General features: G+C 45.0%; 1 protein-coding gene across 15 annotated transcripts in view; it reads right to left on the reverse strand.

Annotated features, from left to right (window-relative positions):
* The window catches only part of LOC117608569 (uncharacterized protein CG43867), a 71,753-nt gene that overhangs the window by 7,229 nt on the left and 37,187 nt on the right, over positions 1-27,337 (reverse strand). For 11 of the 15 annotated variants that reach the window (XM_034333888.2, XM_034333899.2, XM_034333894.2 and 8 more), the window contains exons 3-7: positions 6,086-6,148; positions 1,594-1,761; positions 1,133-1,318; positions 870-1,072; positions 12-243 (exon numbers count right to left, since the gene is read on the reverse strand). In XM_034333888.2, the coding sequence (XP_034189779.2) occupies positions 12-243; positions 870-1,072; positions 1,133-1,318; positions 1,594-1,761; positions 6,086-6,148 (852 nt within the window). Of the gene's footprint in view, positions 1-11; positions 244-869; positions 1,073-1,132; positions 1,319-1,593; positions 1,762-2,676; positions 4,634-4,743; positions 6,013-6,085; positions 6,149-18,427; positions 20,232-27,337 lie in introns of those variants that run through there. The other 4 variants (XM_076689826.1, XM_034333891.2, XM_076689834.1 and 1 more) reach the window with 4 other exon arrangements.

The following is a 27,337-nucleotide window of genomic DNA, read 5'->3' on the forward strand; positions in this document are numbered from 1 at the left end:
AGCTAAAATACCTGATAAATCTTTGCCTCCCAACTGGGAAATCGGTGTAAGGGCGGGGTGGGTGGTCGAGGAGCCTGTGCATTCTGAGCCCAATTCATCCCTTCCCTGCTAGGCGTGTAGATCTCCGCGTAATCGTGTATAGCTTCCGAGCTTCCGCTATCTCTGCTCGTTTCCGAGACACCTGGTATGTTTGGCAACATCACCAGATTCTCCACCGCCGCCGCGAGCTCTTCAGACAGTAGGCTAGAGCAGAAAAAGAATGGCAAGCATAAAACAGGGAACTAATTAACCCTTTCGCTACGGTGGAGTTGGTTAACAAGCACCAATGCTATAATGCTATGCACTCGTCTAGATACATGGGTACAGTCACGTGTAGTTTAGACTTCTGTTAATTAAGAGGAAGCGCGAGGGAAGGAGAGTATCGCACCCCTCCCGTTACGCTCCCGAGGTTCTCCCAAAACTACAGGCAAGTGATAGGAGAGTTCTCCCCCTGTACTTACTCTTAATCAAGAGAGAAGCCTATATTGCACCCGAATGTATATTCAAATCAGTAAGAGAATTAACGAAAGAATGTAAAGAAAAAGAAAAGAGATCATGTATCGTGCTGAAAATTTAGAGGTAACAGAGTATACGGGTTGAGAGATCCCCGCAGGAAGTCTCAGGACGTTACAGGGTACCACAGTTTCGAGAGTCGGGCGCCGCTATCACGTCGTGAGACCTCCCAAGGAGAATCGAAACACGTTTACAACGACGTTTATTACAATACAGGCTCTGATGGACGACGCTAGGTGGCTAATAGAAAAGCGGAAGGAAGCGAGCATTACAAGGCAAGAAACGCATTTTGAAGCTAAGGTAGAAAGTTATTCTACCTTGAATCCATGTTGGTGGTAGCGATTCCTCGTTGTATGGTCCCACAAGCGGACAGGTGTCTCCGGTGTTTCGTGCCTGCTTGTGGCTCCGCTACGGCACTTTGCACGCTTTCCGGTACCGCCTGTGGTGTTCCCTCTAGGCTCTCCGATCGTCTGCGTAACGTTGAGTCTACTTCCAGGGACAAGGATGTTCTCGTGGGTGCCTGAAACGAAACGATTAGTAATGGCCTCGTGAAACGGAAGTGCTGGTTAACGCGACTCACAGGTGGTTTCAGGCCGATATTTGTTATATGATTTCTCAATAACTCCAATTGCTGATTGCATTTGTTGTTCTGCTCCCTCAAGTGTTGATTCTGTTGCTCCAATTCCCTTAGTTTATTGGTCACCCATTCCTTAATCCTCGCGGCTTTTGCCTCTACCTGCCTCGCGTCTTGAAGCCGCAACTGTCTCTGCAAGTATTGCGCAAATGCACTTGAGAATCGTCGCTTTATCTTGATTTCACTCGACGAATCGTTTTATCGCATTTTTCGTGATCTGACGCGTCATAGATACAACGGTATAAGAGTTCTTAGAAACTGAAAGACAGGATGATTCTTGTCAGTATTTATTTGCGCGCGAAGTGATTCAGACGCGAAAGATTCAATTTTTTTTAGAAATTTTCACGAAAGTTCGTTTAATATAATGTAAGGTGAATAACAAAGTTGAAACAAATCAATTTTGTTACCTGTTCCTCTACCTGTGTCTCTAGCTTCGAGATGCAAGCACAATGAACGTCCTCGATCTTGTCATTCTGCGTACCGGAAGTTGACGGCAGCGAATGCGGTGGAGAGCCAACGCCGGATGTGCTCAAGCAGTATTCACCCTTCACTAGCCGCTCCTCCATCATCCGTACCTACATCAATATCAAATGGAAATTTCTGATCGTATAATCTGTATTAACCCTTGTTTATTTAATAATCCTTCATAGTTCATTATTATATTTGATGCAATATGCACAAAATTGATATGCAATTCCCTAATGAATCCAACTGCGTTCTGTCGTGTATAAAATGATCACATAATGAAATTACGATTGAAAATTGAAACTCAACAAGGTGTGTATGTTGATTTTAGTTCAATTTGTCCATGATCGAAGAAGCATGGCAGTTGTGGGACGCTTGGGATCGTCGAGTAAACAGCGTAACAGGGTGGGAGAGCAGAGGGAGAGATTTGCGTGTAGACCTGGTGCACCCCTTTTTCTGACACGCTGCTGGTTAGGAACGTTTCACAGCAGCTGTCAAAAATCGATATCGTGTTCACGTGAAGCACGGGATATACGTAGGCATACTGAAAGTCCAGCAGGCACTAGGGGAGAGAACGGTGTATCGAGAAAATCAATACACCAGGGGGGAAAATTCTTTGGACAAATGTGTTTTCCATCCTTCGTGTACGTGCTTCATGTGCTTTCATAGTGTTTTATCGATCACTCGCTACATTTTCACGTTCATTGTCGTCGTTTATCAGGAGTCAAAGACCGCGTGGATTATTCTGGTTTCTTTCCTTTTTTTTTTTTTTTTTTTTTTTTTCAGCCAATCGATGCATAATGAACAGTTGAGTATTTTGGCAAGACGAAACACCTTTTTCGTGTACACCACGTTTCACCATGGAATCACCGCAAATCACACGGAACCACGTGCAGCAACCCTTACGAAGCACAAGAGATGAAAAATAAGAACACGTCTACCTAACCCAATTCCAATCTTCATGAAAAAAAGAAACAGTGAAACGAAACTTGAAATAATACACACACAATTGAGACGATTCTTACCAAGATTTCGAGTGGCCATGATAGCCGATCCGTAGTTAATCAGAATCATCCGAGGACCTCTTTCAAACCCTTCCCTTTGTTCTTGTCGAGGGTTCTTCCTCGATTCTCGAGGACACTCCCAAGGTAGGAAGCACGATTTCTCTCGTTTTATATAATCGAAACGATTTAGCGTCTCTTCCAGGGGACAACGAGAAGAGACACAATTTAAAAAAAGGGGGTTGTGCACGATGTAGTTGATCGAACCGAACTGAACTGAACTGAACTGAACGGAACGGAACCGATCCACCTAAAACACTCTTGCTATGGGCTTTCCAACAGCCGATGAGTCACGTTTGGCTCGTGGCCAATGGGAGAATTCGTAGAGGTCCTCCTCGTGTCCATGCACGCCACCCTGAAGCAAACACGCTGCCACTATGACAGCAGCAGACATCTTCATGAACTTTACTACTATCCTTTATGGAAATCACTAATGATTTCGAAGATTCAATGAGATAGGAAATGGACAATGATGAAAAGGACGAAGACGATGATGGTAGGGAGAGCAGTTTGGTTGGAGGACCACGTCTCTTCTTGAGATTTATCGATCTGTTTCTCTGCTTGTATCCCGTAAGCCTGCGCTCGTCGCCGCCACGCGGAACGACATATTGTCAGAGGAAGAATTTGTAGGTGTCCCCAAGAGATGATAATAATTTCGATTGGTCCCAGAATCAAAATTGTAGGGGCGATAATCTTGATTATTTCAATTTTTTTTATCTATGTACTATCCTTGCAAGAAGAAGAGACAGGGAATAAAAGCTCAAATTGTATCGGAAATACTTGGCAGACGTTTTCTGTTCAAAGACAACGACCCCGGCGACGAGTTCATCATTCGATCGAACGTCTGGCGACTTTTGCAGACGTTCGAATCCTATCTGAAGATTTATCGATTCGTCTCGTGTCTCTTGGGAGCGCAGGTCCGAAAGCAAAATACCGAGAATCCAGAAATAGCATCCAGCTAGAATAATTTAAATCCTCCGTTTTACGGATTCCAGGCTTCCACGAGAACAGGATTTTGCACGAGCAACCGTTATCGAAACAATTATTCGCGAATGGTAAATTTTTCACTGACAAAATATTGGCCTGATTTGTCGTTGAGAGAACAAACCGTGACGAATGGGATGTAGCGAAAAGAGAACTAAGGGGTTTACAAACGAAAAGAGAAGCCGGTTTCTTTTTATCCTTTTAGGATGGTCCAAGCCACGTGTGCGCGTGCACGCGACAAAGCGGTGTCACCTCAACGTCGAATCGCGTTGGCTTCCCGCCAAAACCAGCCCGCTAATGTGCATGCAGAAATCTTCATTCAGACCCGTTCGTCAGGGGACAAAATCATGAAAAAATTTTTCACGCCCGTCAAAGGGTTGGCTAACTAAACGTTACAACAAGAGTTTCTAAGAAAAGTACTTTGCAGAGGAGAAAAAGTAATAGCCGTGACAATGTCTCTGAACGTTTCTTTTTTAGAAGGGTCAGTTGAAAAGAATCGGCCGGCAAAGAGGATTTGTCGGAGCGACGAAAAGCGAATCCGGCGCCACGAACGCTTTGAAATATTTAAAGGAGCTCGGGGGAGTGGCGAAAAAGGAACGTCTGCGTTCACCTTTATTTCGTTTGCTGCGGGGATGCTCACGGGAAACGAGGATTACTCATGAATTGGCTGCACGCCAATTCTATACGCGACACGTCCCGTGAAAGCGAGTCGTTAAGTCGACCCGTGTCGCTAAATCGTCCTCTCTCCTCCCCTGCAATCTTACCTATTCCCGCCACACTTTCTTATCCTGCCTAACGACCATCTTGTCGATCTCTTTTCTCAATCGATACTTTTATCGTGATTCAATTACAAGGAATTTAACCAGACAAAATTCGATTATGAAGAAACCACCACTTTACACAAGAATGGAACGTTCCTTTTGAGAATTCAAAAAACTGGAGGTACACCCTATGCTTTCTCTAACCCCCTGTGCTTTAATTAGGTAATCGGGTATCCATCTCAGAATCGAGCAAAGAAGAGAATATCTTGTCCGATAGCGAGTTTACCTTTCATTGGTGTCACCTGGCGAGCTCCATAGTTTTCAAGACGGCGGTTGGTTTAGTCCTCGGTTTCGAGCGAACGTGTGTCCAGAACTGGCCGGTGAGAAATCGCGAGCAGAAGTGGACGAGAATCGGACGAAAGGATCGCGGACACTTTTTTGACCCGGGTTGTAAGCGCACGTGGTTCACGGACGTTAGACTCGTCGCTCGAATTTCGAGATCATAACAAAAAGAGTGCTCTTGCCGGCCGGTTGCACGGCCATATTGTCACCTTCTCTCTTTCTCCGATGCCCTCCTCCTCGTTGGTCTATCAGGATTTTCAGCTGGTCGTCTTTCTCCTATCCTCGTGGCTCGTCTTGCTCGCGGGGCCGAACGCAAAAATCAATGCGACGTAACATGCGCCCTGACACCCGACTATCCTCCACTACCGACCGAACTTTCCCTTATCAAACTTCCTTACTACACGAGCCAACTTAAACCCTTCGCTCCTACCATGCACGTATATATACGTTCAAGAAAATGTTCCCCTCGCGCGACATCGCGTGCTCCACCGTCAATGTTAAACGATCCCAAATTTAGAAAACTCCTATTCAAAGGGTTGTTATACCAGAGTTAGAAGAAGGGTTGTTACGAAATATTGGAGAACAATAAAACAGGAGGATTTTAAATAGAACCAAATTGCCATCGGCAGGTTTCATCGACGTGTAAAGGAATTGAGTTTCAAGGGGAAAACCATGAGAACACGCCTGGAAAAGCTTGCAAAATACAATTGCCTGCGGTTGGTACCGTCATGGAAAATTTGAGTAACAGTCGGTAAAGATCGAATGAAAGGGAACGAAAGGAAACAACAAGTTTGGGGTAGAAAATCGATGAGGAACTCGGTGGAAAGCAAAGGGTGTTAGCTACCAGCTGCGGTGATCCTTGGAGGGTGATTCCCTCTGGTCGGTAACGCAGTATCGATTTTAATATGCAAATGTAACGTGTTTTTTTATTTTCTATATTAATATAATTTTGAAAAAGATATTCAGGTGTTTTGTTTTTTTAGACACACCCGGTACAGATAATCTAGCGAGTCGTTAAAGCTAGGAACATCGTTACTACTCGCTAAATTAATTATTTATCCTGGATGTCCTCAGGTCAGTTTGTCGGGAATTAACTGACGACACCGACGCGGCGCGGCGTCTAGTTAATTGCGAATCGACGCGATCATTTACATCGAATCATGCAACGTTTTAATCACAGTTCGATCAACTGTGCGCGCTTTGACCACTCCTTGATTACTGGCCGAGAAATGCGAGGAAAGAAGGGGAATTCTATTACAAAAGGAGCGATAGTAATTTATTCTCACCTTGTCCTCCGCCTCGTCAGCTCGGCCCTCGGCTTCTAAGACCCGCTGCTCGAGCTCCGACAGCTGCAAACATAAAATAATATCATTTACAAAGTATTTTTGCAGAATAATTCATCCCTTAATCTCTGTTCCCACGTTTCACCCGAAAATCAAGACCCGTTCGTGTGTTATCTCGACAGCCAAACATCCGGCCATCGATCACTGCTGAACATTCATTGTCCAGAGACAATAACCGCTCATCGTTCATTGGAACGGCAGGATACACAGCAGCCACTGGATGTTTTGCGAAAATATGAAATATTCATAATTCAGCGTCAGCAGGCGAAGAATTCGCAAGCTGGAAGGGAGAGAGACTATCTCTCTCTTTCTCTTCCGCGTCATCTAATTTTCTTTCGAAAGAGGAAAAGTTTCATCAAACTTGCTTAAGTCCATAGGCAACGCGTAGATGCACGAGCGACGAGAGTTTAATGGATACCACAGACTTAAGCGGCTCTTCAAAGTCCGCTTGATCCTTCAAAGATTGATACGCGCCAGTCACGGACTGACACGCTCGTATTTTCTCCAGTCATCCCGTGGGAGACACGTAAATTCCTGCCCGGAAGGAATTGATTTCTGTATGGTAACCTGAAGCCTGATATCCGTCACTCAATTTTCCCATATGCTTTACCGACTGATTTATAATTAATAATCAAGTATGATATTAGGAGTTTGAAACACACCGAGGCTAACATGATTTCTTCGCGTAGAAGCGTCGTAAAATATCGCCCATGGCGTATCAATTTCAAGTTTCGATAGTAACTTTGACGATAGTAACTATATTAACGTTTTATCGATACCCTTAACACTAAATGGTCAAAGTTCCAACGGACTCGTGAACCGGTAGAAGAAACTATAATAGTTTCTCCCGGCTCATTTGTTAAGACGGTGAAAAATTCATTGAAGAGTGTACACGTGACACACCGAGATCCGTGATTTAAGTCCTCGCGGAATTAGCTAGGTAGCCCTATTAAGGTGGCCAGAATCAGGCAAGCTCGTTGACTCTTTCCAGTAGAGAACCGGCTTAAAAGTATTCCGTGGTTGACCCGAGGGACAATATGAATTGCTCTTAAAGCCGAGCCACGACCCGTATATTAACCTCCGTTTTAATTAATCACCGAGCTCGCGCCCCGGCACGCCTCTATTTTCCGTCGTTTTTTCACCTAACCCTGCGAAACTTGCAAAATTTCCGTGTTATCGACCATCTTCCCTTAAAATTACCTCGTTCGCCGCACCCTTCTGGTCATTTCTGCGTTAAAAACTACTTGAAATATTTCCCCATCCTTATGAAACGAAAGACAAACAACCGCAAACATGAGAGTAGCACGAAGAAAGTGGGTGCAAAGTGGGTGTTGTCGTAGGAGGGAGTTCGATCCTTCGTATCTCGAAGAGGGTCGGTTGCGTGACAATTTCATCCCTTTCCTCGGTGAAGATGGTTCAACGGAAAGAAAGGAAAGTCCAGGGTGGAAGAGAAGCCGAACAGACAGGATAGAAGAGAAGGATCTCATCAGGAGGGTGCAGTTAGCAGCATCTGGCGTTGAGAGGGAGCGAAAAAAGGGAGGAAGGTAGAGGAGTAGAGGCGCGCGGATTTTCTCTGACGTTCAAGTCGCGGTTGGTGAAGAAAGAACGTCTGGAGGAAGGGTGGTTGAAGAAGGGGGTACATTAGCCGCAAACGGGATACCAGAAGAAGGATCTCTCAAACTGTCGTCAGTGCTTAAGCGTCTCCTCTTCTTCTTTCTTTTATCCATGCGATTCGGCAACGATGACAGCAGCCGGGCAATAAGGGCTTATGAAAATCGTGCCTCTTCTTTTTCCTAGCCTCCTCGTTTCACCAATGTCCCTTTTACCAACGGAAACATCCCCTTTTCGCTCCGTGAATATATCTCGACACCATGAATAAGCTAACCGGCCGACCAACAGTTTCTCCTGAATCTTTCAACGAACGACAAGCCCGTTTCGGCAAAGATCAAACGACTGGTTAGCCGGTTTAAAGGAACGCTTTAAATGTTTCTTGCCAACTGACGTATGGGAGCAGAAAATCGTTCAAATAAATTTTGGAATGGAGAATTATATTCTATGTCGACCCTAGTCTTCCGCACGACACTCTTTCTTTCTCCCTTGCAATATCTTTTATCGAGTCAGGAGCTCCCAAATCCCGGAATACTTATCTTCCAACAGAAACATTACTTTCTGTAATAACACCTTTCTGACAACCTATTCTCGTTTAGGTCGGCGAAGAAGGTTGGCAAAGATATCGGGCTATCCTTTGTCAAGAACGAGCGCTAGGGTAACTGAAAAGAATACAGGAATACAGGAAACGACGCGACGGGTTCGCGTGACGATTTTCCCGAAGGAAACGAATTAACCGGACACGGACGAGCGTGTATCGCGCTTTCTTTTTCGCTCACGCGACAGGATCGAGCTGCCATAAATTCAGTGGAAACGCACAAAGAGAAACGAAACTCAAGAAGGCAGGATGCTTTATGTTTCGCGTCACGCGACCCACCGATAACATTAACGAACCAATCCCTGCCCACCCTATCCATTTCTCCCACAATTTCACCACCCTTCTTCAAACGCCACGGATTAAACTTATCGTCTCATTACATACACGGTGTCCGATATATATATATATATTTTTTTTTTCTCTTGAAATTTATTCGCACGAGACTTTGCTTTCAACTTTGTACATTTGTCGAGTACGTACGTACACGCGCGATTCTATTAATTGTCCTTCTTTCTTTCTACCCCTCTGTTCACGCTACCTGTTCATTTTCATTGGAAAGCCACAGCTGGATGTTGTGTTATGCGGTCCCTTCTAGCCGGGTAAAACAGCTCGATAACGATCGACTTTTGCATTGCAAGTAACCTCGCCTTCTCATACACATGTATTATCGTCTGCTACAGCTTGGATTATTTTCGTACACGCGAGACATGGATCGTATCTGTTTTCAATCTACGATAAGACGCGGAGATACTAAAGGCCTATGCATTAAAATATCAAAGAAATAAAAAAAGGAATGGTGAAATTAAATAGAGTCGCTTTCCTTTCTTAGACGAACGATTAACACGAAGAAGAGTCTGAGGGTGAGATCTAAGTGGCTTTCATTGTGACAATTTCAACGATAATAACCGTAATAATGACAATGAGAGCGAGAAGAAATTTGGTCCGAAAGGGTTGGCAATTGGCAAGGAGCAAGGTGTACCCTCTACAACAGGTAGCATCAAGGGGTGGCTTTTTAGAAGCTTCAACGAAACACAGATTAAACGAAGAATAAATGTAATTCCCTTTACCCTCTTCTGAACCTGATTTCTTCAATTTTCTTTCAGGAAATTAAACCCTGAAACTCTGTAGAATGTACTTTCAGCGAGTAACGCTAAACGAAGCGTTTAAAACTGTTTAAAATTTCAAGCGAAGATACCGTCCGGAAGAATTTTATTAAACACTTCTTCCCTCGAAATCGTCGACGTATGTTTGAACATTTAAGAAAGTTGAATGGAAGATGAGGAGAGGATTAAAAGCAATTTTATCGTTGGTAACAGTTACCCGACATCGGTGAACTTTCCTTCTTGTTCAAGGAAAATTGTTCAAGTTTGGATTGGAGGTTGAATTAGATTTAAGTTTGAAAGTTCATCCGTAGGTAAGTTAGCACACGGGCAAAATACTCGAAAGCGACAATTTACTCTTTTCGGTCGTGGTTCGTAAAACACCATGAAACTAGTTTTCCCCCTTGTTTTCCTAAATGTTTTCTTTCCTCGAGACCCACTTTGGATTTAGTGATTTATTTATGAAAATCCATCAGTGCCTCGAATCCATAAATAAAGCGCGACTCGAGCACGTTCATAAATCTTCTACGAGAGATTCGGAACAGTTCCAGCCACGATATTAATTAATAATATTAACGAGCGGAGTCTAAAGGCTAGAATCTAGGTCAACGGTGTGTCTCGTTGCTTGTAAGCGTAACCACGTAATTTTCTTTCCGACCATTTCACCCTTCCTCTCCCGAGGGAAACCTACCAGACCATCTTTCCTACCCTTTTCCGCTCGAAATAATTAATATACAAGGCACAGGAGAGAAATGATCCAAAGGCTGTGGGATTTTGGTCGAAGGCTCTTCGAGGGTCCACTGGAAGGCATCGGGTGCTAATGTACTTCCGTAAAGAGCTGCAACAACTACCACCCTGATGACCACGAATTTAATTTGATGAAATAATTACGAAATTTTTTTTCTATTTCATTTAATTAAAATTTGCAATTGAAGAGAATGAAACGGAACGATTTCCTACAATTTTCGCGTGAAAATGATCGTGAACAGCGTGAAACGGGGCAGGCTATGCATGCGAAAATCGATAACTCGATTTTTCGTGCGGAGGATACGGTCGAGCCTGTTCGCGAATTAATTTCCGACGATGCAAATTTCATTAGCGGCTGCCGTTGTATTCGCGGTCGCCGGACAATGGCAAAGAGGACACGCTCTCTCGATGATATAATTCATTGCTCTCCTATCAACGATAGGAACGCTACGGATCGATCAATTATTCGAACCTAACGACCGATCACGATTAACCAATCCGGTTGACCTTTTTCGGTTTAATCAACCGCAAAATCTGCGATTTTATATGCGACAACCTTATTAACGGCCCGGATCGTAACGAATTAAAATAAAATGTCTAAACGAAGGGAAGTTTCAGGGTGTCTAAAAAGTAACGTTGCATTGGAAATAATTGCACGGAGCCGCGTGTGGCATCCGAATGGAATTGCAATGGGAATTGGGCACGTAGGCGGTCGAGAGGCTGGGAAACGAGCGCGTACCATCGACCACGATGCAATAACAATAACGACGATCGTAGTAACAATCGCGAGGACGACGATGACGGCGTTACCGCGTTGATAATAAAGTCTCGTCCACGGGACAATCGAAGCTGGTAACAAGAGGAGGAGAAGTTGAATACCTACCTGTGATTTCGTCGCGCGGTTCTCGCGGCTCGTTTACCGGTTTTTCGATAGCCCGCACGTTCGATTGCTTGGCAATTTCGTTTGCAGACAGTTTCAAGAACCCTGTAACTCTGAATTGCAGCAGGATTTTGGAAAATGCCACTCGGAACGTTTCGATTTTCTCATGGGATTGATGTACCTACACGGACGCGTGCTTTTTCCAACAATACCCGTAGGATTTAATTTTCATAGAAGGTATTAAAAGGACCGTCGGTTAATTTCTACAACGATCAACTCGATTTTTCGTGTCAACGGAAAAACACCCCCTCGATGGAAACTGCATTATATTTGTTTTATTCATTATTGGACAAGCGAGTAGATCGATTTATTTTGCATATTGAAAAGCTGCCACCCCGTTGGCGAGTTCACCGTGTTTGCTCGTGTACACCGTTTTACCTTTTCAAATTACTTCGATCACTTGACCACTAAAGTTATCAATTTTTTTTCCCCTTTTCGGGCAAATCAACGATACACGAACAATACTGTCTGGGGTAGCGAAGAATATTGAAAGCAGAAGACACGGAGGAGGAAAGGTGTTTGGCGAAAGGCAAACGGATCAATCGCAAACAAACTTGAAACCACGAAGAAAGCGTTTTCTAACCAGGAGGAAAAGGCTGAAGGTGACGCAGACAAGGGTTGGATAAGAGGGTGGAGAGAGTTTGAACGAGTAGGAGACGAGGCGTTTAATAATATCCTCGAGGAGAGGCGAGGCGAGGCGAGCGAACAAAGCTTGCTGGCTGTGCGGCGAAGCTTTCGGAAACTCGTGTATACCTCCAGGGTAATTGTACGGATTGAAATATGCAGACTGCTCGTCTATGATCCTCCAGTAACTTTGACGAGCAAGTTTGATGCGTGCCATTTCAGCCGACAAACATAGCAGACGAGCCGACTGTCTGATAATAATAATAATTAGATCTCTCGGGAACCGAAGCTATTCTCGATTATTAAGTATTCGCTTAAGACTCGTCGACGAGACATCGGTCTATTCTCAGTTAAGGGTGGTTACGGGCTGGAAATTTACGCGGCATAGAACAATCTACTCGAGTTCATGAATGAACACGTTATCGAAACATTGGAAAGAGAATAAAGGGAAGCAGAGGTTTGTGCTTTCTATTCGTTCAACAGGGAACACGGTAGCACGTTTCGCTTTCCAGGGGTCGGCTACGACTCCGGTTGGTTGCATTAAACGTGGGTACACGAGTTGGCAAGTAGCTATCTGCATATTTACACGCGTTTCCCCGTCTACCGATAAAATCAGCCGCGCGAGCAACCTGCTCCGTAGGCGGGCTGCTTGCGGTGTCATAATCGTATTCCTCGAAATACCTCCAAGCATTTTGGAAGCTCGTTACCAAGGCGGAAAGATAAATACACCCGGGAATCGAATCGAACCCTGGCAAATCCAGCTACGATTAGGGTTTGCCTCTTTCCTTTTGAATACTCTTCTCTCGAACATTGCTCTATTTTTCTTCCATTTTATGGAAATTCTAATTATCAACGAGTTGATTATCGCTAAAACTTGATCATAATTTTCCTGTCGGATGGGATATCGGAAACGAGGATGCAGTCTTCGGGGACCCACTATCGTCCACGTTTGTATACGCGTGCACTTAACGCTTGAAATTTTTAATTACACCGCTGCTGCGCTGGTGGTACAGTGAACAGGAATTTTACGATAATTTGCAGCTATAACTCGTTTCACCCTCGCATAGGAATTCTCTGTTTCTGTTTTCTTTCCACGTTGCAGTAATTAAAGGTCGGCGGAGGAATGGAAAAGCAGAAATATTTGTGAAATATACGTCTATCGAGGTCGAAGAGCGAAGGTGGCGGCTGGTTGGAGAAATCGCTTAGGACTAGAGCGATGGCCCTGGCACGAGATAAAGAAACGAGGTACCGGCTTGTAAAGCTCGTAACCCAGATGCGTCCCGTGTGTTTTATTGCCCTTTTACGCAGCTCGACCAAGGGGGTAGATGGGCAAGATCGCTTCGTTTCTTGCTGAGCGTTCTGGACCCTTGAAATCCGAGTAGGCCTTTTCGCGAAAGAAACTCGCATAAATTCCTATCGTTCCGCAATTTTTTTCCACGAGGGAAGCAAGAGTTTGCTTGAATTCGTTTTAATTGAGTCTGGATGCCTGGCGTTCCTTTGCATATACCCGACTGCGAACCTCTGATAAGAGGATTCCGTTTGTATTCAGGAAAATTTCACGATACGGGAGGAAGGCGATCAACCATGATAACTTCAATTATTTCCAAAGGTTGGGTGCCTGCAGCTGCAGCCACGCGGTCTACCTGTTCACCAATGCGGAAGGTGTGCACAGGTTTCAAGGTCACCAGCACCTGTCCATTCGCCCGCATACCGACTGGTTAGCAACCTGCCCAGGCACTTTCTCCGTTTCCCCGTCTGATGTTACGCCGCGCCGCTATGCAAGTGTGCACCTCTCGTTATGCATTCTTTAAACGGCCAAGCGGCTCGCCAACGGCTGCCCTTCGCTCTTCAAACTCCCCAACCCTTTCGAGAGGGCTTGTTTCTCCACGCGAACCACTCTTGGTATACGGTGCATCAAAAAACATACTCGACAACCCCTCAGAACCAGAGTATTTAATAAGCGCGTATAACTGTGCGGGTAGCCTTTTCCAGGCTATTGGCAACTAATTTTCATAACCATGGCGTTTAGATAGTAAAGGACTTTATCGATTTATTCCACGTCGAAGAAGTTGCAACCAACGCGAATCCTGTCGCGTCCCTCGGCCGTCAACCAAGGGATTTTCTCGATGGAGACGGACGAAAAGTGGAAAAAACATGCCTTTCGACTTTGCCGTTTATCCCCGCAAGGAAATCCGCGGCTTTCCATCGTCGAGGGAGCGGAGGCGGCCGTCCTTGCCTGACCGCGACGGCATAAGCGGCTTTTTGCGGCTTTCGCATCAGTGTTTTTCCTGCGGGATACTTGGGAAGGAAAAACGACAGTCTATCAGCGGTATTAGAGGGAAAGGAGGAACGGTAGGAAAAGCACGCGAGATCGAGGACGAGAGAAATTGGAGTGGCTGTTGGTCCTAATTGAGCTGACGACCTGGAGCGGTGCTCTCTCGAGCGCGGTCGAAAAGGACCAACGGAACGGCAGAGACTGGCGTTAAAGTGGCCCTTGAAATTTTCGCCGCCAGATAAGCGGCTAATTGTGCCGCGCTCCCGATGGAGGTTGGATTAATTGGAGTGCGCGATCGTCGGAACAGCCGTGCCCGTAAAATTGGACGAACGAATTCAAACGACACCTCTCCTTTCCTATCCTACCATTTTTTTCTTTTGTTTCGGTACAAACACTGACACAGAAATGCTAACGAATCAACCTAGATTAATTTTTGGTCGCAACGCAACCGAATCCTGGACTCTCTCCTTAATGGATTGGTGAGAGATTCGGGGTCGGTAAAAGGTTTGGTAGAATACTCGGCATCGAGCTTGCGGCTTTTACAGCTCGGAATAATCGAATCGGACGGTTCGTTCTAGCGAGATTGAATTAGAAAGCGTGCCACGCTCTCAGAGGTTGTCGCTCTTCGTGACGGATTAAGATGGAACCGTGTTGGACACATAAAAATGGATGGACCGAAGGGGAATAGTAGAAGCAGATCAGGGAGCATCGAAATAAGGGTACGAGACCTTCGATCTGTCCTTATCGAGCGAGTAACGAGCCTTATCGTTCTCGACGATACTGACAAGGCCGATCAATATTTGAATAAAACGACTCATCGGACCAGGATAATGTTTGCCGATGAATCCTCCTTATTTTGCTTCTCTATCGCGACACAAAGATCTACAAATTTGGAGTTCCGACAAACAGCAGCTAGGAAAATGAATTTTTCATTTGATAATTGCAACCGTTCGAGAATATCTTTAGCGAGAAGCCGCCTTTGAACCGTCGCGGCTAGGCGATAATTTGCTCGAGACTCATAAATTTCCGCGAAGCGAATACACAGCGCGTTAATGATTCTCGGATCACGAGCAATGGTGAGTAAAGACCGCGACGAGAGTAGAAGGGAAAAGGGAAAAGGAAAAAATAGGATGCGAGTATAAGCCACCCTACTCTATCCATTTCTATTTTCTGCTACTCAGACAAGTTATCGGGCTGGATGAGCCTTTGCTTAGGGGCTGGAGAGCCGCTGCTAGAGCCACGCTTTTATTATATCGATGGCATCGAGCCGCCTCTACCGCGAAAGCCCCTGAAATATTTTCACCATTTTCCGACAAAGCGCTCCAACGTTTCGCGCCAAAGTGCTCGCGAATAGTCTCATTTTTAACGGAACACCCACCCCGGCAGGGTGAGCGTTTTCTGAACAGGGGTGCGCAACCCCGATCATTCTACGACAAACTTTCTTCTTATTTATTTCATACATGCCAGTTTGTACGATCAAATTTATGGGCCATCCCGAAGAAGAATATTTTAAACAAACCAAAGTGAAAATTAAATTCGACACTGTTTTCATTTCACGAAGTGGAAGACAAGGGTGGAGAAAATTCTCTAGACGCTCATTAACTCCTCTAAAAATATTCCGAAAGGTTATCGACCCGCTCCCTTAAAACAGCCTCGTAATCTATAAATGTCCAAAGTCTAAAAGATCCATGTACTTGCAGTTAAACGTAAAGAAACACAAGGTGTGCCTTCAGCAACGAGCAACCGTAAACAAAGCGAAGTACGATTTCTCTGATATTCGAAACCTCATCTACGACGTGAACGAATGTTTAACAGCAACGGAGAATCGTGTTTGCTCGGGTGTTCTGTAACTTGTAGGTACCGGAGCAATTCTACCTCGTTAGTTAGCCATTTATTCGTCGCTCCGAAACTTCTCTACTTGTGTCGAACATCGAAATCAATCTCTGGTGAACCAACGGGCTGCGATTAACGGACAACGCAAACGTTTCCCTCGTTTTTCGAATATTTTCCATTCGAGCGGAAGCACACGAGAGTTTTTGAAACTTTCAAGAGCTATCCAAAGGATGAAACCCAATTTGATGGATCGTTTTTCTCGAGTGTCTCGTGAGAAAGTATTTTAGATTCTTAAACGCGATATCGAAATGTTTGATAATACGTGCAAACGAGAAATATGCGAGGGGGCGAACTTTTTGTACAAACCGTGTACGAATACACGTAATGCAAATGCAGGTTATTTAAGCATTATTTCACGAAGGCCAACGCGATCCGTCAGCTTTGCGCGCCTATGCAAATCCTCCACCCGGTCGGATTATGCATTCCATGCATAAATTATAAATACACCACGGACAGGAAACCGAGACCGAGTCCAGGTACTGTCTGATTTGTCAAACATAGTCCGGTAGTTGTTCTGACGTTCCTCCTATCGAAATGACACGCGAGAAAATAGGGGTGATTGTATCGTACCAACCCCTTTCGTTACATATCACGTATATATTTGTATCTAGCCGCCGAAGTGAAACTCATTCCGTTCTATAAAAAAGAAAAAAGGAAAATTGTTTCGATAAAAGAATTATCCAGCGTTAATAATTATTCGCTGCAGACGATGAATTCACGGTGTATCGAAGTAATGAAACAGAAGAGGCCGATTCTGGCCAAACAAACGCCAATTAAAATGAAAATAGCCAGGAGCAGAGGTAGGAGAGAGCTCGCGAAATAAAGCACGTTCCGGTCGAGAGGAAGGATCGTTTATAATTTCGTCGAGCTTTTCCGTGGCCATCGAGCATGAATGTTTCATGAGCGAAGCTGAAAACGTTCGAATCAGAAACAGCTGGCGGTAAGGAAAAAGACCAACGCGTCTCCTGAAGGTACAGGTGAAAAATCTTCTAACGAGAACAAAAGTATTCTTCTGGCTATGAAAAGCTGTCCTTAACCTTTAACCTTTTACATGCTCGCGTAAAGTTCGTCTAACTTTTCACAATTTTTCCCCTCTATTTCATCCGGTCGTTCCGTAATATTTCAATTCTCATTTCGCGATTGATTCAAAGACCACGGTACAAAGGTATCGAGAAAAGAGATATCGTAAAAGCGGTCGAGGCTTTATCGGTTTCATCTTTCCAGAATCTATCGCATTGTAAGCTCACCAATAGATCGCAGATTTCCTTTTTTCCATTCGCCGGTTAAAAAGCAGAAAAATGCAAGGCGAAGTAGCAACCGATGGCGAGTAAAAAGCTAATACGGCAACGGTGGAAATCAACGGGACCGTTTGACGTGGAAAATCGTCAAAGGGGAACGACAACTTTCCCTGCGCTAGGGCTACATTAAAGCTACATTACTGCTGCTACAACTACACGAGAATCGAGCTTTCTCCTCCATTTTCCCCTATCTCTAGTATCGAGCTTCAGTTAGCGGAAAGGGAAAGGCTGTACCAAAGGTCGGACAGAGGCGAACGTGGTAGGAAAATGCGTATAAAAGGGAAAGAAAGAAAAACGCGACTGGCTTAAAATAAATTTTTTCTTACCAAAGGAAAGCGCGTGGATATACCTCGACCGTAGTTCAAAATTTTCACTATTTTCCTTCCTCGGAACAAGGAAAAAGTTCGAATCAATAATTTGCAAAGGGTATACTTTCCACTTCTCTCTGTATTCTACATCCATTTGGATCCATAGAAACGGAGGAGAATGAGAGAAACTTGTCGAAGGTCTGTTTGCTCCCCTTACCACAGCAGAAGGGTATCGTTTTCAGCGACATTCGAAGAGCGATGTTCTTTTCGGTCGCGAGAGGGTGAAATTATAGCGGGTCGCGTGAAAAAGCGCGATAGAAGTGTCCTCGATAGTCGATGAGCAAGGGGATTGCTATTTTCTGCTGAATTGACCATTAACGCGTTATTAGAATGGCTGAAGGGGAGGTACAGACACGTACGTATACAGGAGGTTTCAAAAAATGTTTTCTGCAAACGGATTGGCAGAAAATTTAAATAAGTCACTTTGAAAGCTGAATACTTAATTCTCCATAGCTTATAGTTCGAAAACGAAATGGCAGATAAAATGGTAATGAATAATTATGATGGTGTACGACTTGTTTTGAGACGGTCTGTAGACATGTGGAGGAACGGGCTTTAAAGAGAGGGTAAAACGCTTACGCGAGAGGGCACGCGTGTGCGGGATGCTCGCTAAGTGGTCCATTCAGTGATGCCTGACGGAATACATTACAGGAAGTAGCAGTTAAAAAACCTTTTGCCCTCGGTACGTCTTTGGGTCTGCTTCGTAGAAGGTAATGTGATTCTTGCTTTAATCCGTTTAACGGGGAAGTTAAGCCGAGTGAATGGCACGTGGATGGTAATAACGCGTTCGTTGCAATTATTTCTGGTCTTTAGGTGTTAAATGAGATCGGTTACCTTGCGAAGCATCTCCTCCAGCGACTCCATGTCCAAGGCGGAGTTGTTGTTCTCCGTTTGCACGGGTTGAACCATTTGTCACAGTTTCTCGTCTGCACTTTTCTCTTGATCGCACTACTTCTTCACTCCGTCACTCTTTCCTTCGGAAAGAAATCGGTTCTTGGCCATCGTTTGTCCACGGAAACGGAAACGAAATCGAATCCACCCCGCGTGTACGTTTTACCAAAGCACTTTATCGATCGGATGCTTTTAATAACCCTTTACGCAACGTCAATAAAGAACCGTTTACGATTGCGCTATTCGAGTAGAAATTAGCATGGACACCCTGTAGTTGCAGTTGTAGTTGATGAAGGTTGAATAGGCGGGGGTAGTCGGTTGAAAAATAAACGAAAGACGGGACGAGCGTATTTACGTGTTTGCAGAGCACCCTGTCGAGTCGGCGTTTCGGTAATTAAATGAGCCACGGGCGAAGAAGAGCTTTCGCTTTGACCTGGGCCACGATCTATCGCGTGGTTCGCTCCTGAATTAACGAGTCTTCGTTCGAGCATCGAGAATGGTTGACAGAGTCGTCGAGACGATTTTTAATGAAAATTAAAAACCGGAACAACCAGCTAACAGGGGTATATTTATTAAAACGCCGTGTGTACCAGGCGGAGAAATTGAATCGAACAGGTCGGAAAGGTCTCGCGGGAAATTAAACCGGGAAAGTATGTTCGCGCTTCCCGTGACAATTCGAGTCGAAGTGTCGAAAAATCAAAGACTCGTCACGACTATCCAACCGAGAGGATTAACCCTTACTGGGTGTTTCAAAACAAGAATTTTCATCAGAACTTTTCATTTAGAAAAGCGAATGAACCAAGAAAATGCATTAACTCTATGAAAATCAGTGTAGTAACCGAAGTAGAAACAAAGGCGAACAGGGAACGATAAGAAAAATTCTGTGACGCGTTTCTCACTGGCTAGGCTCAATTAGTCGGAAACAAGCGCGTCCCCAGGGTGAACCGACGACGACGACGACGACGACGAGGATGAGGAGGAAGAAGACACAGACATTGCGTTTTCTTTCTCGATTATCCGTGACTGTGCTTCTTCTTCTTCCATCTTCGTCCGTTCGGTAGAGAAAACGATGAACTTTCTTTCTCCTGGAAATCGGTCGTTCGTGTTCCAAACGGGGCTTAAAAATATCCACCGACTGAAAATAGTCGATCCAAGCGCACAGAGAACACCCTCGACGCCGTGTTTCTCGTCGTTGCTCACCCTCTGACTCCGCTTGCTTTCTCTCTTATCGTTTTCTTGCTTTCCACCTCGCTTTCCACGCGTCTTCCCTCTTACCTTCTCTCTCTCTTTCCGTCTTTCCTGCACGACGAAAAGTTCGAAAGCACCGGCAAAAAGACAAACACTTGGTCGACTCACCAGTCGTAATTTATATGTCGGTTAAAATAGGAGACAGCCTCGAATCGCACAGATATATCCTGTTAAACTCACCGTCTTGGATATTTTTTACCCCTTATCGATCATCCCCTCTTTACCTTTGTTCTCTATCTTCACTTTTTTTCCATCGAATAAAATGTGGCGGCAATTGTGAAAGCGGAGGGGAAAGGTGAGCATACCACGTTTCCCATTCGTGTCGATGGCAAACAATCGAGTGATCGGGATTGCCCGTTTCGAAGGTGGTTCGACGATGTATAATAAGTGGATACACGGTGAAAGGTGTACGTTGTCAAAAGGTGATTACGCTAAACCGACCTTCCCTTTTTGTTCATTTAACACGTTCGACGAGGAAAGTGGTTGGTGCTTTTCCTCTCCCCCTCCCCTTCCTCCTCCTCCTCCTCCTCCTCCTCCTCTCGATCGACTGATGTTCGCTCGAGCTCTCGACGCGTTTTATCTCGACTCTGTGATCAAAGCTTAATTGAAAAAGAGCCGGACCCATCCTCCATCCAGTCCGCCGAATGGAAACTGATACCGGCCGAATACGATCGACAATGCAGCCTTTTACCTCTCTTCGCCAGGCTTTCCTGGTTAAATCGACGGATTAAAAGCCGTGTGGACAGACAGAGAGAAAGAGAATATTTTCAAGAGAGGAAATGGAGAACACGGTTGCGCAACCAGCCGTACTACGGTTCCAAGGTAATTTTCAAGAGCAACCGTCTCTGATGTCATCCTCCTCGATTAACAGTCATTTGTCTTAATTTTTTTTTATTCTACGTGGGACGTGGACTCTTTTTTTGTATCGAAGATAATCAATTCCGAGAGGCAATTTGAATTAATGCACGACGTACAGGACGGTTCATATGAAGCGCAACCGATTTAGCCGATCGAAGAAAAAGAAAGGATAGGACAGCGAAGAGTGGAAACACGTTTAAGATTCATGAAAACCGCCATAAAAGTGGTTGAAACGCGTGAACGAGTTTGTTCAGAAGCACTCCGCTAATTGGCTACGAAGTCGAGAGTGTCGGGACCGATTAATTACCGACACGAAAGGATTCGTTGATTTTTTTCCGCGCCGTTTACCTGCTAATTAGTATGGTCGGTTAGGAGGACTGCTAATTGTGTTGGCGGTGCTTCGGCACCGCTTCAAGCGGATTCATTCACCACCCGTATCCCAATCAACTTCTTTCAAAGTTGTTTTTTTTTTTCCATCTCGATAAGATCGTACGTATCGAAAGGGGTAAAGCGAGTAAAAAAATGGTGAAAAGAAACGATCGGTAACATCTAGGTACCGTTTAATAACAACATTTAGGTCGTAATGTATTTTAAACTCGCGTCATAAAGTGACGTTTAAAGTGGTGACTACACGGTCGTACGCGAGAATGCGAGTAATTTATCGAGTGGCAGGTAATGCACGTTACGTTCAACGAACAAATGAATAAATTACCGAGGAAAAGTGCTTTGGTATCGAGGAGGGTGGCGGGCATCGATTCTCTCGTTATTACACCGGTCGCGTGTTCAAGCTCGCGCCTCGAACCCAACGAACGCGAAATCCCTCTGTCGTTATCGTAACTTCATTACACCGCGTGTTAACGCGTTCACTGCCACCGTATACGATTACACCAAGTGCTCTGTGCGTCATGGATTAATTTTTTAATCTTACGACTCAATTTGCTACCTCCAATCCACTGGGATAATTGTCGAGGAATGTAAATAATAATTAAAATTTGACGCGTCGAGTGTTAGGTGAATTTTACCACCTAACACTCGTTGTCATAACAACCCACTTGAAACGATCAGATACCAAAATTTACAATGTCAACAGCACGAGTTGTTCGTAATAGAACGGCATCGTAGAAAGAAATCAGATGTCCAATAAAGCGGCTGATTTAATCGATCGAGTCACAGTCTGATCACTGATCACTCGACACGTACGAGATTCGAGTCGCGTGGATGGAACGACCGGAAACGACGCGCATCGCGGAAGTGTCAACGTTCGACGAAGACCAGGTATAGATAGATAGATAGATAGATAGATAGAGGAAGTAGGGGGAGGATAGAATCGCGTGTCTATCGGAAGAATGATCGATCGAACGACAAGAGGAGCGTGTGCTGCTCCGGTCGCGGTTCACGGGCCACTGAGAGGGAACTTGTGTTCTAGCATCAGACTTGTGTCGAGCTCTACAGAGTATAGAAAGAGGGGAGTCGAGTGTACCCGTACGTCACATGCGCGTTGTAACCCCAAACAAAAATGTCTGCTTGTCTCTGTCGGCTTAACAGAAATGGGAATAAAGCGTCCTCCCTCTCGTTCCCTGCACCATCCTGAACACAACAATAACAAGAGCACGCGGCGGCGACGCACAGGGATGCGGCGCATCACTGCAGAATACGGAATCCGGGAGTGCTGCCAAACTCTACCGCATCCTCTGCTACTCAACCATTCTGCCAGCCACTGACACATCCGGTAGCTTGCGAATCACCCTTTTCGCCTGACTGCGCAAACTATTCCTCGATGTTTCTACTTACTTTCTCTTTCTTTTTACCATTGGATCGTGTAACGAAATCGCCAGGGGGTGACAATGACTGTCCCGTTATCGAATTATCAAAAATCCCCTTCCTCAACAATAGGATAAGACTCACCTGAAACAGAAAAGAAGAGAAACGTTAGAAATTCCTTTTCAAATCGAAAGCTTTCCCGACAAACGACGGAACTTTCCCTTCGAGACACACTCGAGGTTGTCGCGCGTCAAACAACGTTTCCTGCTGCGCCAGTTTACCTTATCGCGGTGACACGCGTTGCCGCAAGAAACCGATAGCAAAGCTCCGAGTTGTCGCGCGTAAAAGCGAGAGCTTTTGATATTCCCAGCACAGGGTAGACAGGCTGGAAACCAGCCGGAGATCTAAGCTCACGACCATCGAAAATGTCACCGCGAGCCTCGCTTTATGGCTGACAGGTAACTGCGCGCGATGATGGGACACGTATAACCAGCTTCACCCTCCGTTCGACGCGATGCTCGTTCATTGCATGGATTTAGGAAACGGTGCGATTTCCAATTTACGATCGCTTTTCATTTTGATTACGCAAACTTTTATTACCTCTACCAAAATTTTCCTCCACCTCGATGGATTTATTAGAAAAGTTGCAGGGTAGAGAACGATAAAGTGGAACGTTAAACGAGTTAAATAGTGCGAATATATTTAAGTTGAAAAAAGCAGCCAGGGAAGCTTTAAGTAGGTATACAATTAAGAAGGGTAGAATTAACGAGCTCTTAGCTAACATCTTGAAACTCTTTTTGTATTTCCAGAAAGCTTCTTCGTAAAGACGCGGACAATTTGAAATCGATCACTGTTAATCCCCCGAAGGGACTACTTCTCCAAGAGGATTCGCATTGTCTATCGTTTCAACTACTTTCCGCAGACTTCGGTATACTCTTAACATACTTTCGGGATGAAGAAAAGACGTGTATCTACGTCGTAGGAGATTTTCAAACACTTGACCGTCTAGCCGATTGAAAGTTAGAGACGCAAGTTGAATCAACTTAACAGGATAACCGATTTAATTCCTCCCACCACGTACTTTGCTCGGCCACTTGAGCGAATGAAATACGTGCGAATCTCTTTAATCGCGGAAAGGTTTAACGAGATCCGTAGACGTCGTAAATTCTCCCTTATTTCCAAATTAACCTAACTCGGACACCAGTAGTTTTCTTTTTATTTCAACGAGACGAACGCGCCCAAACTGACCGTCGACAATATTAATATTTCTGCGAGGAGCAGCCGTCTTGGCAGACCTAGCCACGCACCAGCAACTGGACCGGAAGTGTCCATTACGCGCGAGGAAAATTAACTCCCGCGCATAATAGAGCCAGTTGCGTCCATACGATGCGCTTCGCCGCTACATTTCATTCCAGTGTTGTTTTCTTTTATTAACTTTTCTAAAATTTAATTTTTAATTCATTCCAACGCAAGTATAAAAATTTTGAAAACAGTTTATCCTCTCCAGATTTGCTCGAGGAAATTTCTTTTTAAAATTCATCGACTCATTTTTAGTATCGGAAGAATTTAATAGGAGCGCCATCCTCGCAGAATTCAGATGTACATTAATGACAGACAACATTTGGTCCGGGTGGTCGTTGAAAGGGTGCTCCGGGCCACTCTAAAGATGATTAATCGATCTGATAGGTTAATTAACCGGCGCGGTTTCATTAGAGAGGTCCCTAGTGACCGGTGGCTATGCCGGGAATTTCGCTAAAATTCCCATTGACTCCCAACATTCTCGTGCGATGAATTTTGAGAGCTTCCCCTGCGCTCCCGCTCTTTAACGCCAACTGTTTTTTCCCTCCTTTTTTATTTCAATTACGTCGTCACAGGCGTGTTCGTAATTATCGTTAGCGGGTTTTGCAACTGGGTCAGAGGCATGGCGTAAACGACGGGAGAAGCAAAGAATTTCTTGCGTTGGAGGAAGGAGAATTCCGTTCGAGCAACGAGGACTAACGAGCATCTTATAACGCTGAAAAGGACTCTGAATTTTTCAGCTTGAATGCGCGAGAATTTCAACTTTTAACGCGTCGAGTGGCACCTTTGCGACGTTCGAGTGTCGTTTAACGATTTTGCAAAATAGAAAATGTGTGTAGAAGTGAAGAGAAACGTAGCTTATCGATTCATCGACAGAATGACACGCAAATAGAGGGCTAAATCGTTTTCACCGCGAAGCAAAAGGGCGAGGTACCCGGATGGTAGGCCTTTTAAACTCGCTTTAAGTGGATTTTCGGTCAAAATCAGCGATAAACTCGACGAGATTTCAACTCCCGCCTACACGAAACCGGTCTTATGCACGCAAACAAAATCAATATTTAATTTTGCCAACTTTTTGTCGCTGCCTGACAGCAGAGTTACGAAAGGAAGGTACGACGAACAGGAAGCCGGGAGCAGAGAGGGTAAACGTTGAATAGAGGGTTCGTAGAGCTTCCTTTCGAATCTTTGAAATTCAATATAAGGCAAATCGAAAGCTATCTGTCACCTCTTGCATTTATAAAATACTTGGATGGAATTTTCGAAAAGTTCTTGAATATTTATTAAAAAAGCTGTGGGTTTTTTTAAAATGAAAAACGATCGAGAGAAAAAAGAAACTTTGTTGAACTACGTAATTAAACCATGTAGCAATAAACCTTTCACGGGTATCGTTGAATGTTTGAAAGCGTTGCGAACAAGGCAGGGTGATTTCAAAAGCTCGCGGTATAATTATCGAAATGTAAATACTGCATAATGCACGTCCATTTAGTTCGATAATTGGTAAATGCACGGCTAATCAACGGGGGTTCACTTGCAGCTGTTTTAATGAAATTTTCGCTTAGCCAAGCTTTGGACAGCAAAGTGCCGAGAACGACCTAGTGTCACAAATTGAAATGTTAATATTACAAATCGAAATTAATTACAAAGCACTCAATTACTCTGAAAACACAAAGAGGACAAAATGATCACAGTGTACGCGTAATATATGCGATTCCGAGAACACTCCTCGCACAGAAGAGAGTTCGCCATCAATTACCCCGGAGAAGAAGAACGATTGCGGCAGCGTCGGTAAAAGTGTGAGGAAAGGGGGAGCGAAGCAACCCCTGCAAAAGCAAAGTCGACGAACCGATACGCGTCCGGCACGCGTGATGAAATTTAATAACACTAGGTGGTGTCCGTCTTACAAACGAGCCCGATTCATTCCCTAGATAGGCCTAATCATCGCACTGATCGTTAGGAGCGAGACGAAAACGTTTGTCCTAAGCGGTTCGGTTAACCCCGCATCCCTGCGAACGCAAATCCAACGAGCTTGGGGGAAGGACCGTGGGCTAGATAAGCGGCCCAGATAACGTCGAACGCAATGGGCCATTTTTTTCTTCTCCTGGGTCACAGATAAGCCGGATATTCCACCCTCGAGTTCGGGTTTCTACCCCGTCACGAGGGGTTCCGAAGATTTCACTGGACGGAACAGCGCGTATTAATTTCTGCCGTTATTCCTTTTGGAACATCGCCGAGTGGATTAGCGATTTTACGAAATTTTTGACCAATCGTCCACTTTGCGAAAAAAGTAGCAACTCGGGATACTTGATCCTCGAACGCGTTCGATGATGATCGAAGCGAGAGGAAACCGTGGGGATGAGGGCGTTAGAATTGTTTGCGGTGGCCGTGGTGCTCGCCACCGAGGGGTAGCTTGAATTAATGGCCACGATCCTACATTCAACCTCCTTAGTCCGGATTAGTACTGACACGAATGGCGTGTCATTGGGAGCCGGGATTCTCGTGGACGGTCTGGCGCTAAGCAGACGCCGTGAATTCCCAGTGGAGCGACGGGGAAAACAGGGAGTTTCCAATGGTGTTCCCGTAGTCGGCGTAACCGCGGATTTCAAAGCTCTGCCGAGGGGCTGGCGTCGTTTACACGCGATACACGGCTACCATCCTCGAGATTCTCTTGGTAAATAGTGCAACGCGACACGGTACGATGCAGTTTTTATTAGGTAAGCTTCTTCGAGATCCCTCGAGCATCTTGGCCAATAAGAGAAACACGTGTCGTGAGAAGTTTAGGAATGAAACCGTATTTACCCTCTGGTACAAACTGTTAGAAAATACATGAACATTATTCTCATGATACGTTGATACATGGCAACGAGATGGCTCGATTAACAGACCCATCAGGATGGCTTTTCGCAATCATCGACGATTCAGAGACGAGTTCTTTTCACTAGGAAAAGATGAAAAAGCGAGACTGTCGACTGTCGAGGAATGGTGAAGGAGAATCGATCGAACAGGGATAACAACCTGGTAGAAACGGCGTGGCGCGATGCCGCAACTCCGCTATACGAGGGATAATATTACCCGCTATACAGCCGCGTAGTCATTAATTCTATCGATTTCACCGTCCTACTTGGTAAGTTCCTCGTTATTCCTGTCCTCAGACCTCTCGCAGAGATTACAACGAGCTAAAGGACGCGCTCGAGGATTCTCGGTAACGAGCTACTCAGACTATTCCCACCTAAATTCTAAACACTCCGCGGTAATTAGAACAACCGAATCCCTCGATTTCCTCGTCAACAACTCAACCGTTTTCCTTTTCCCTGACGATTAACCCTTCTTTCACGATTTCGCATCAAAGTACAGCGAAATAATCTCAACTCTTCTCGCGTGATCGAGGCAAAATCGACAGATAATACTTAACAGACTGCTGTCGAATACGTCCCCGGGTTATTATCGGAAAGGTGGCGGTAATTATCTTAGCAGCAGGCCGTCCCTCGATCTTCCAGCTATTTATGACAATGATTGATGGTTCGTTCGGTAATTCATCATCCCCTTCTTGCCGTGATCCCTTAACCATGGACCGGGCTCGATTCTTCCGCGATTGAACGACCGTTAGTCGAGCGTATTGGAACAGCGGATTCCGGAGCGGATTTTTCGTTCGATCGGTTACGCTCTCTTTGACCCTCGGGATATTTCTCC

The sequence above is a fragment of the Osmia lignaria genome, chromosome 2 (genome assembly GCF_051020975.1).
Source record: "Osmia lignaria lignaria isolate PbOS001 chromosome 2, iyOsmLign1, whole genome shotgun sequence".
Taxonomy (NCBI): Eukaryota; Metazoa; Arthropoda; class Insecta; order Hymenoptera; family Megachilidae; genus Osmia; species Osmia lignaria.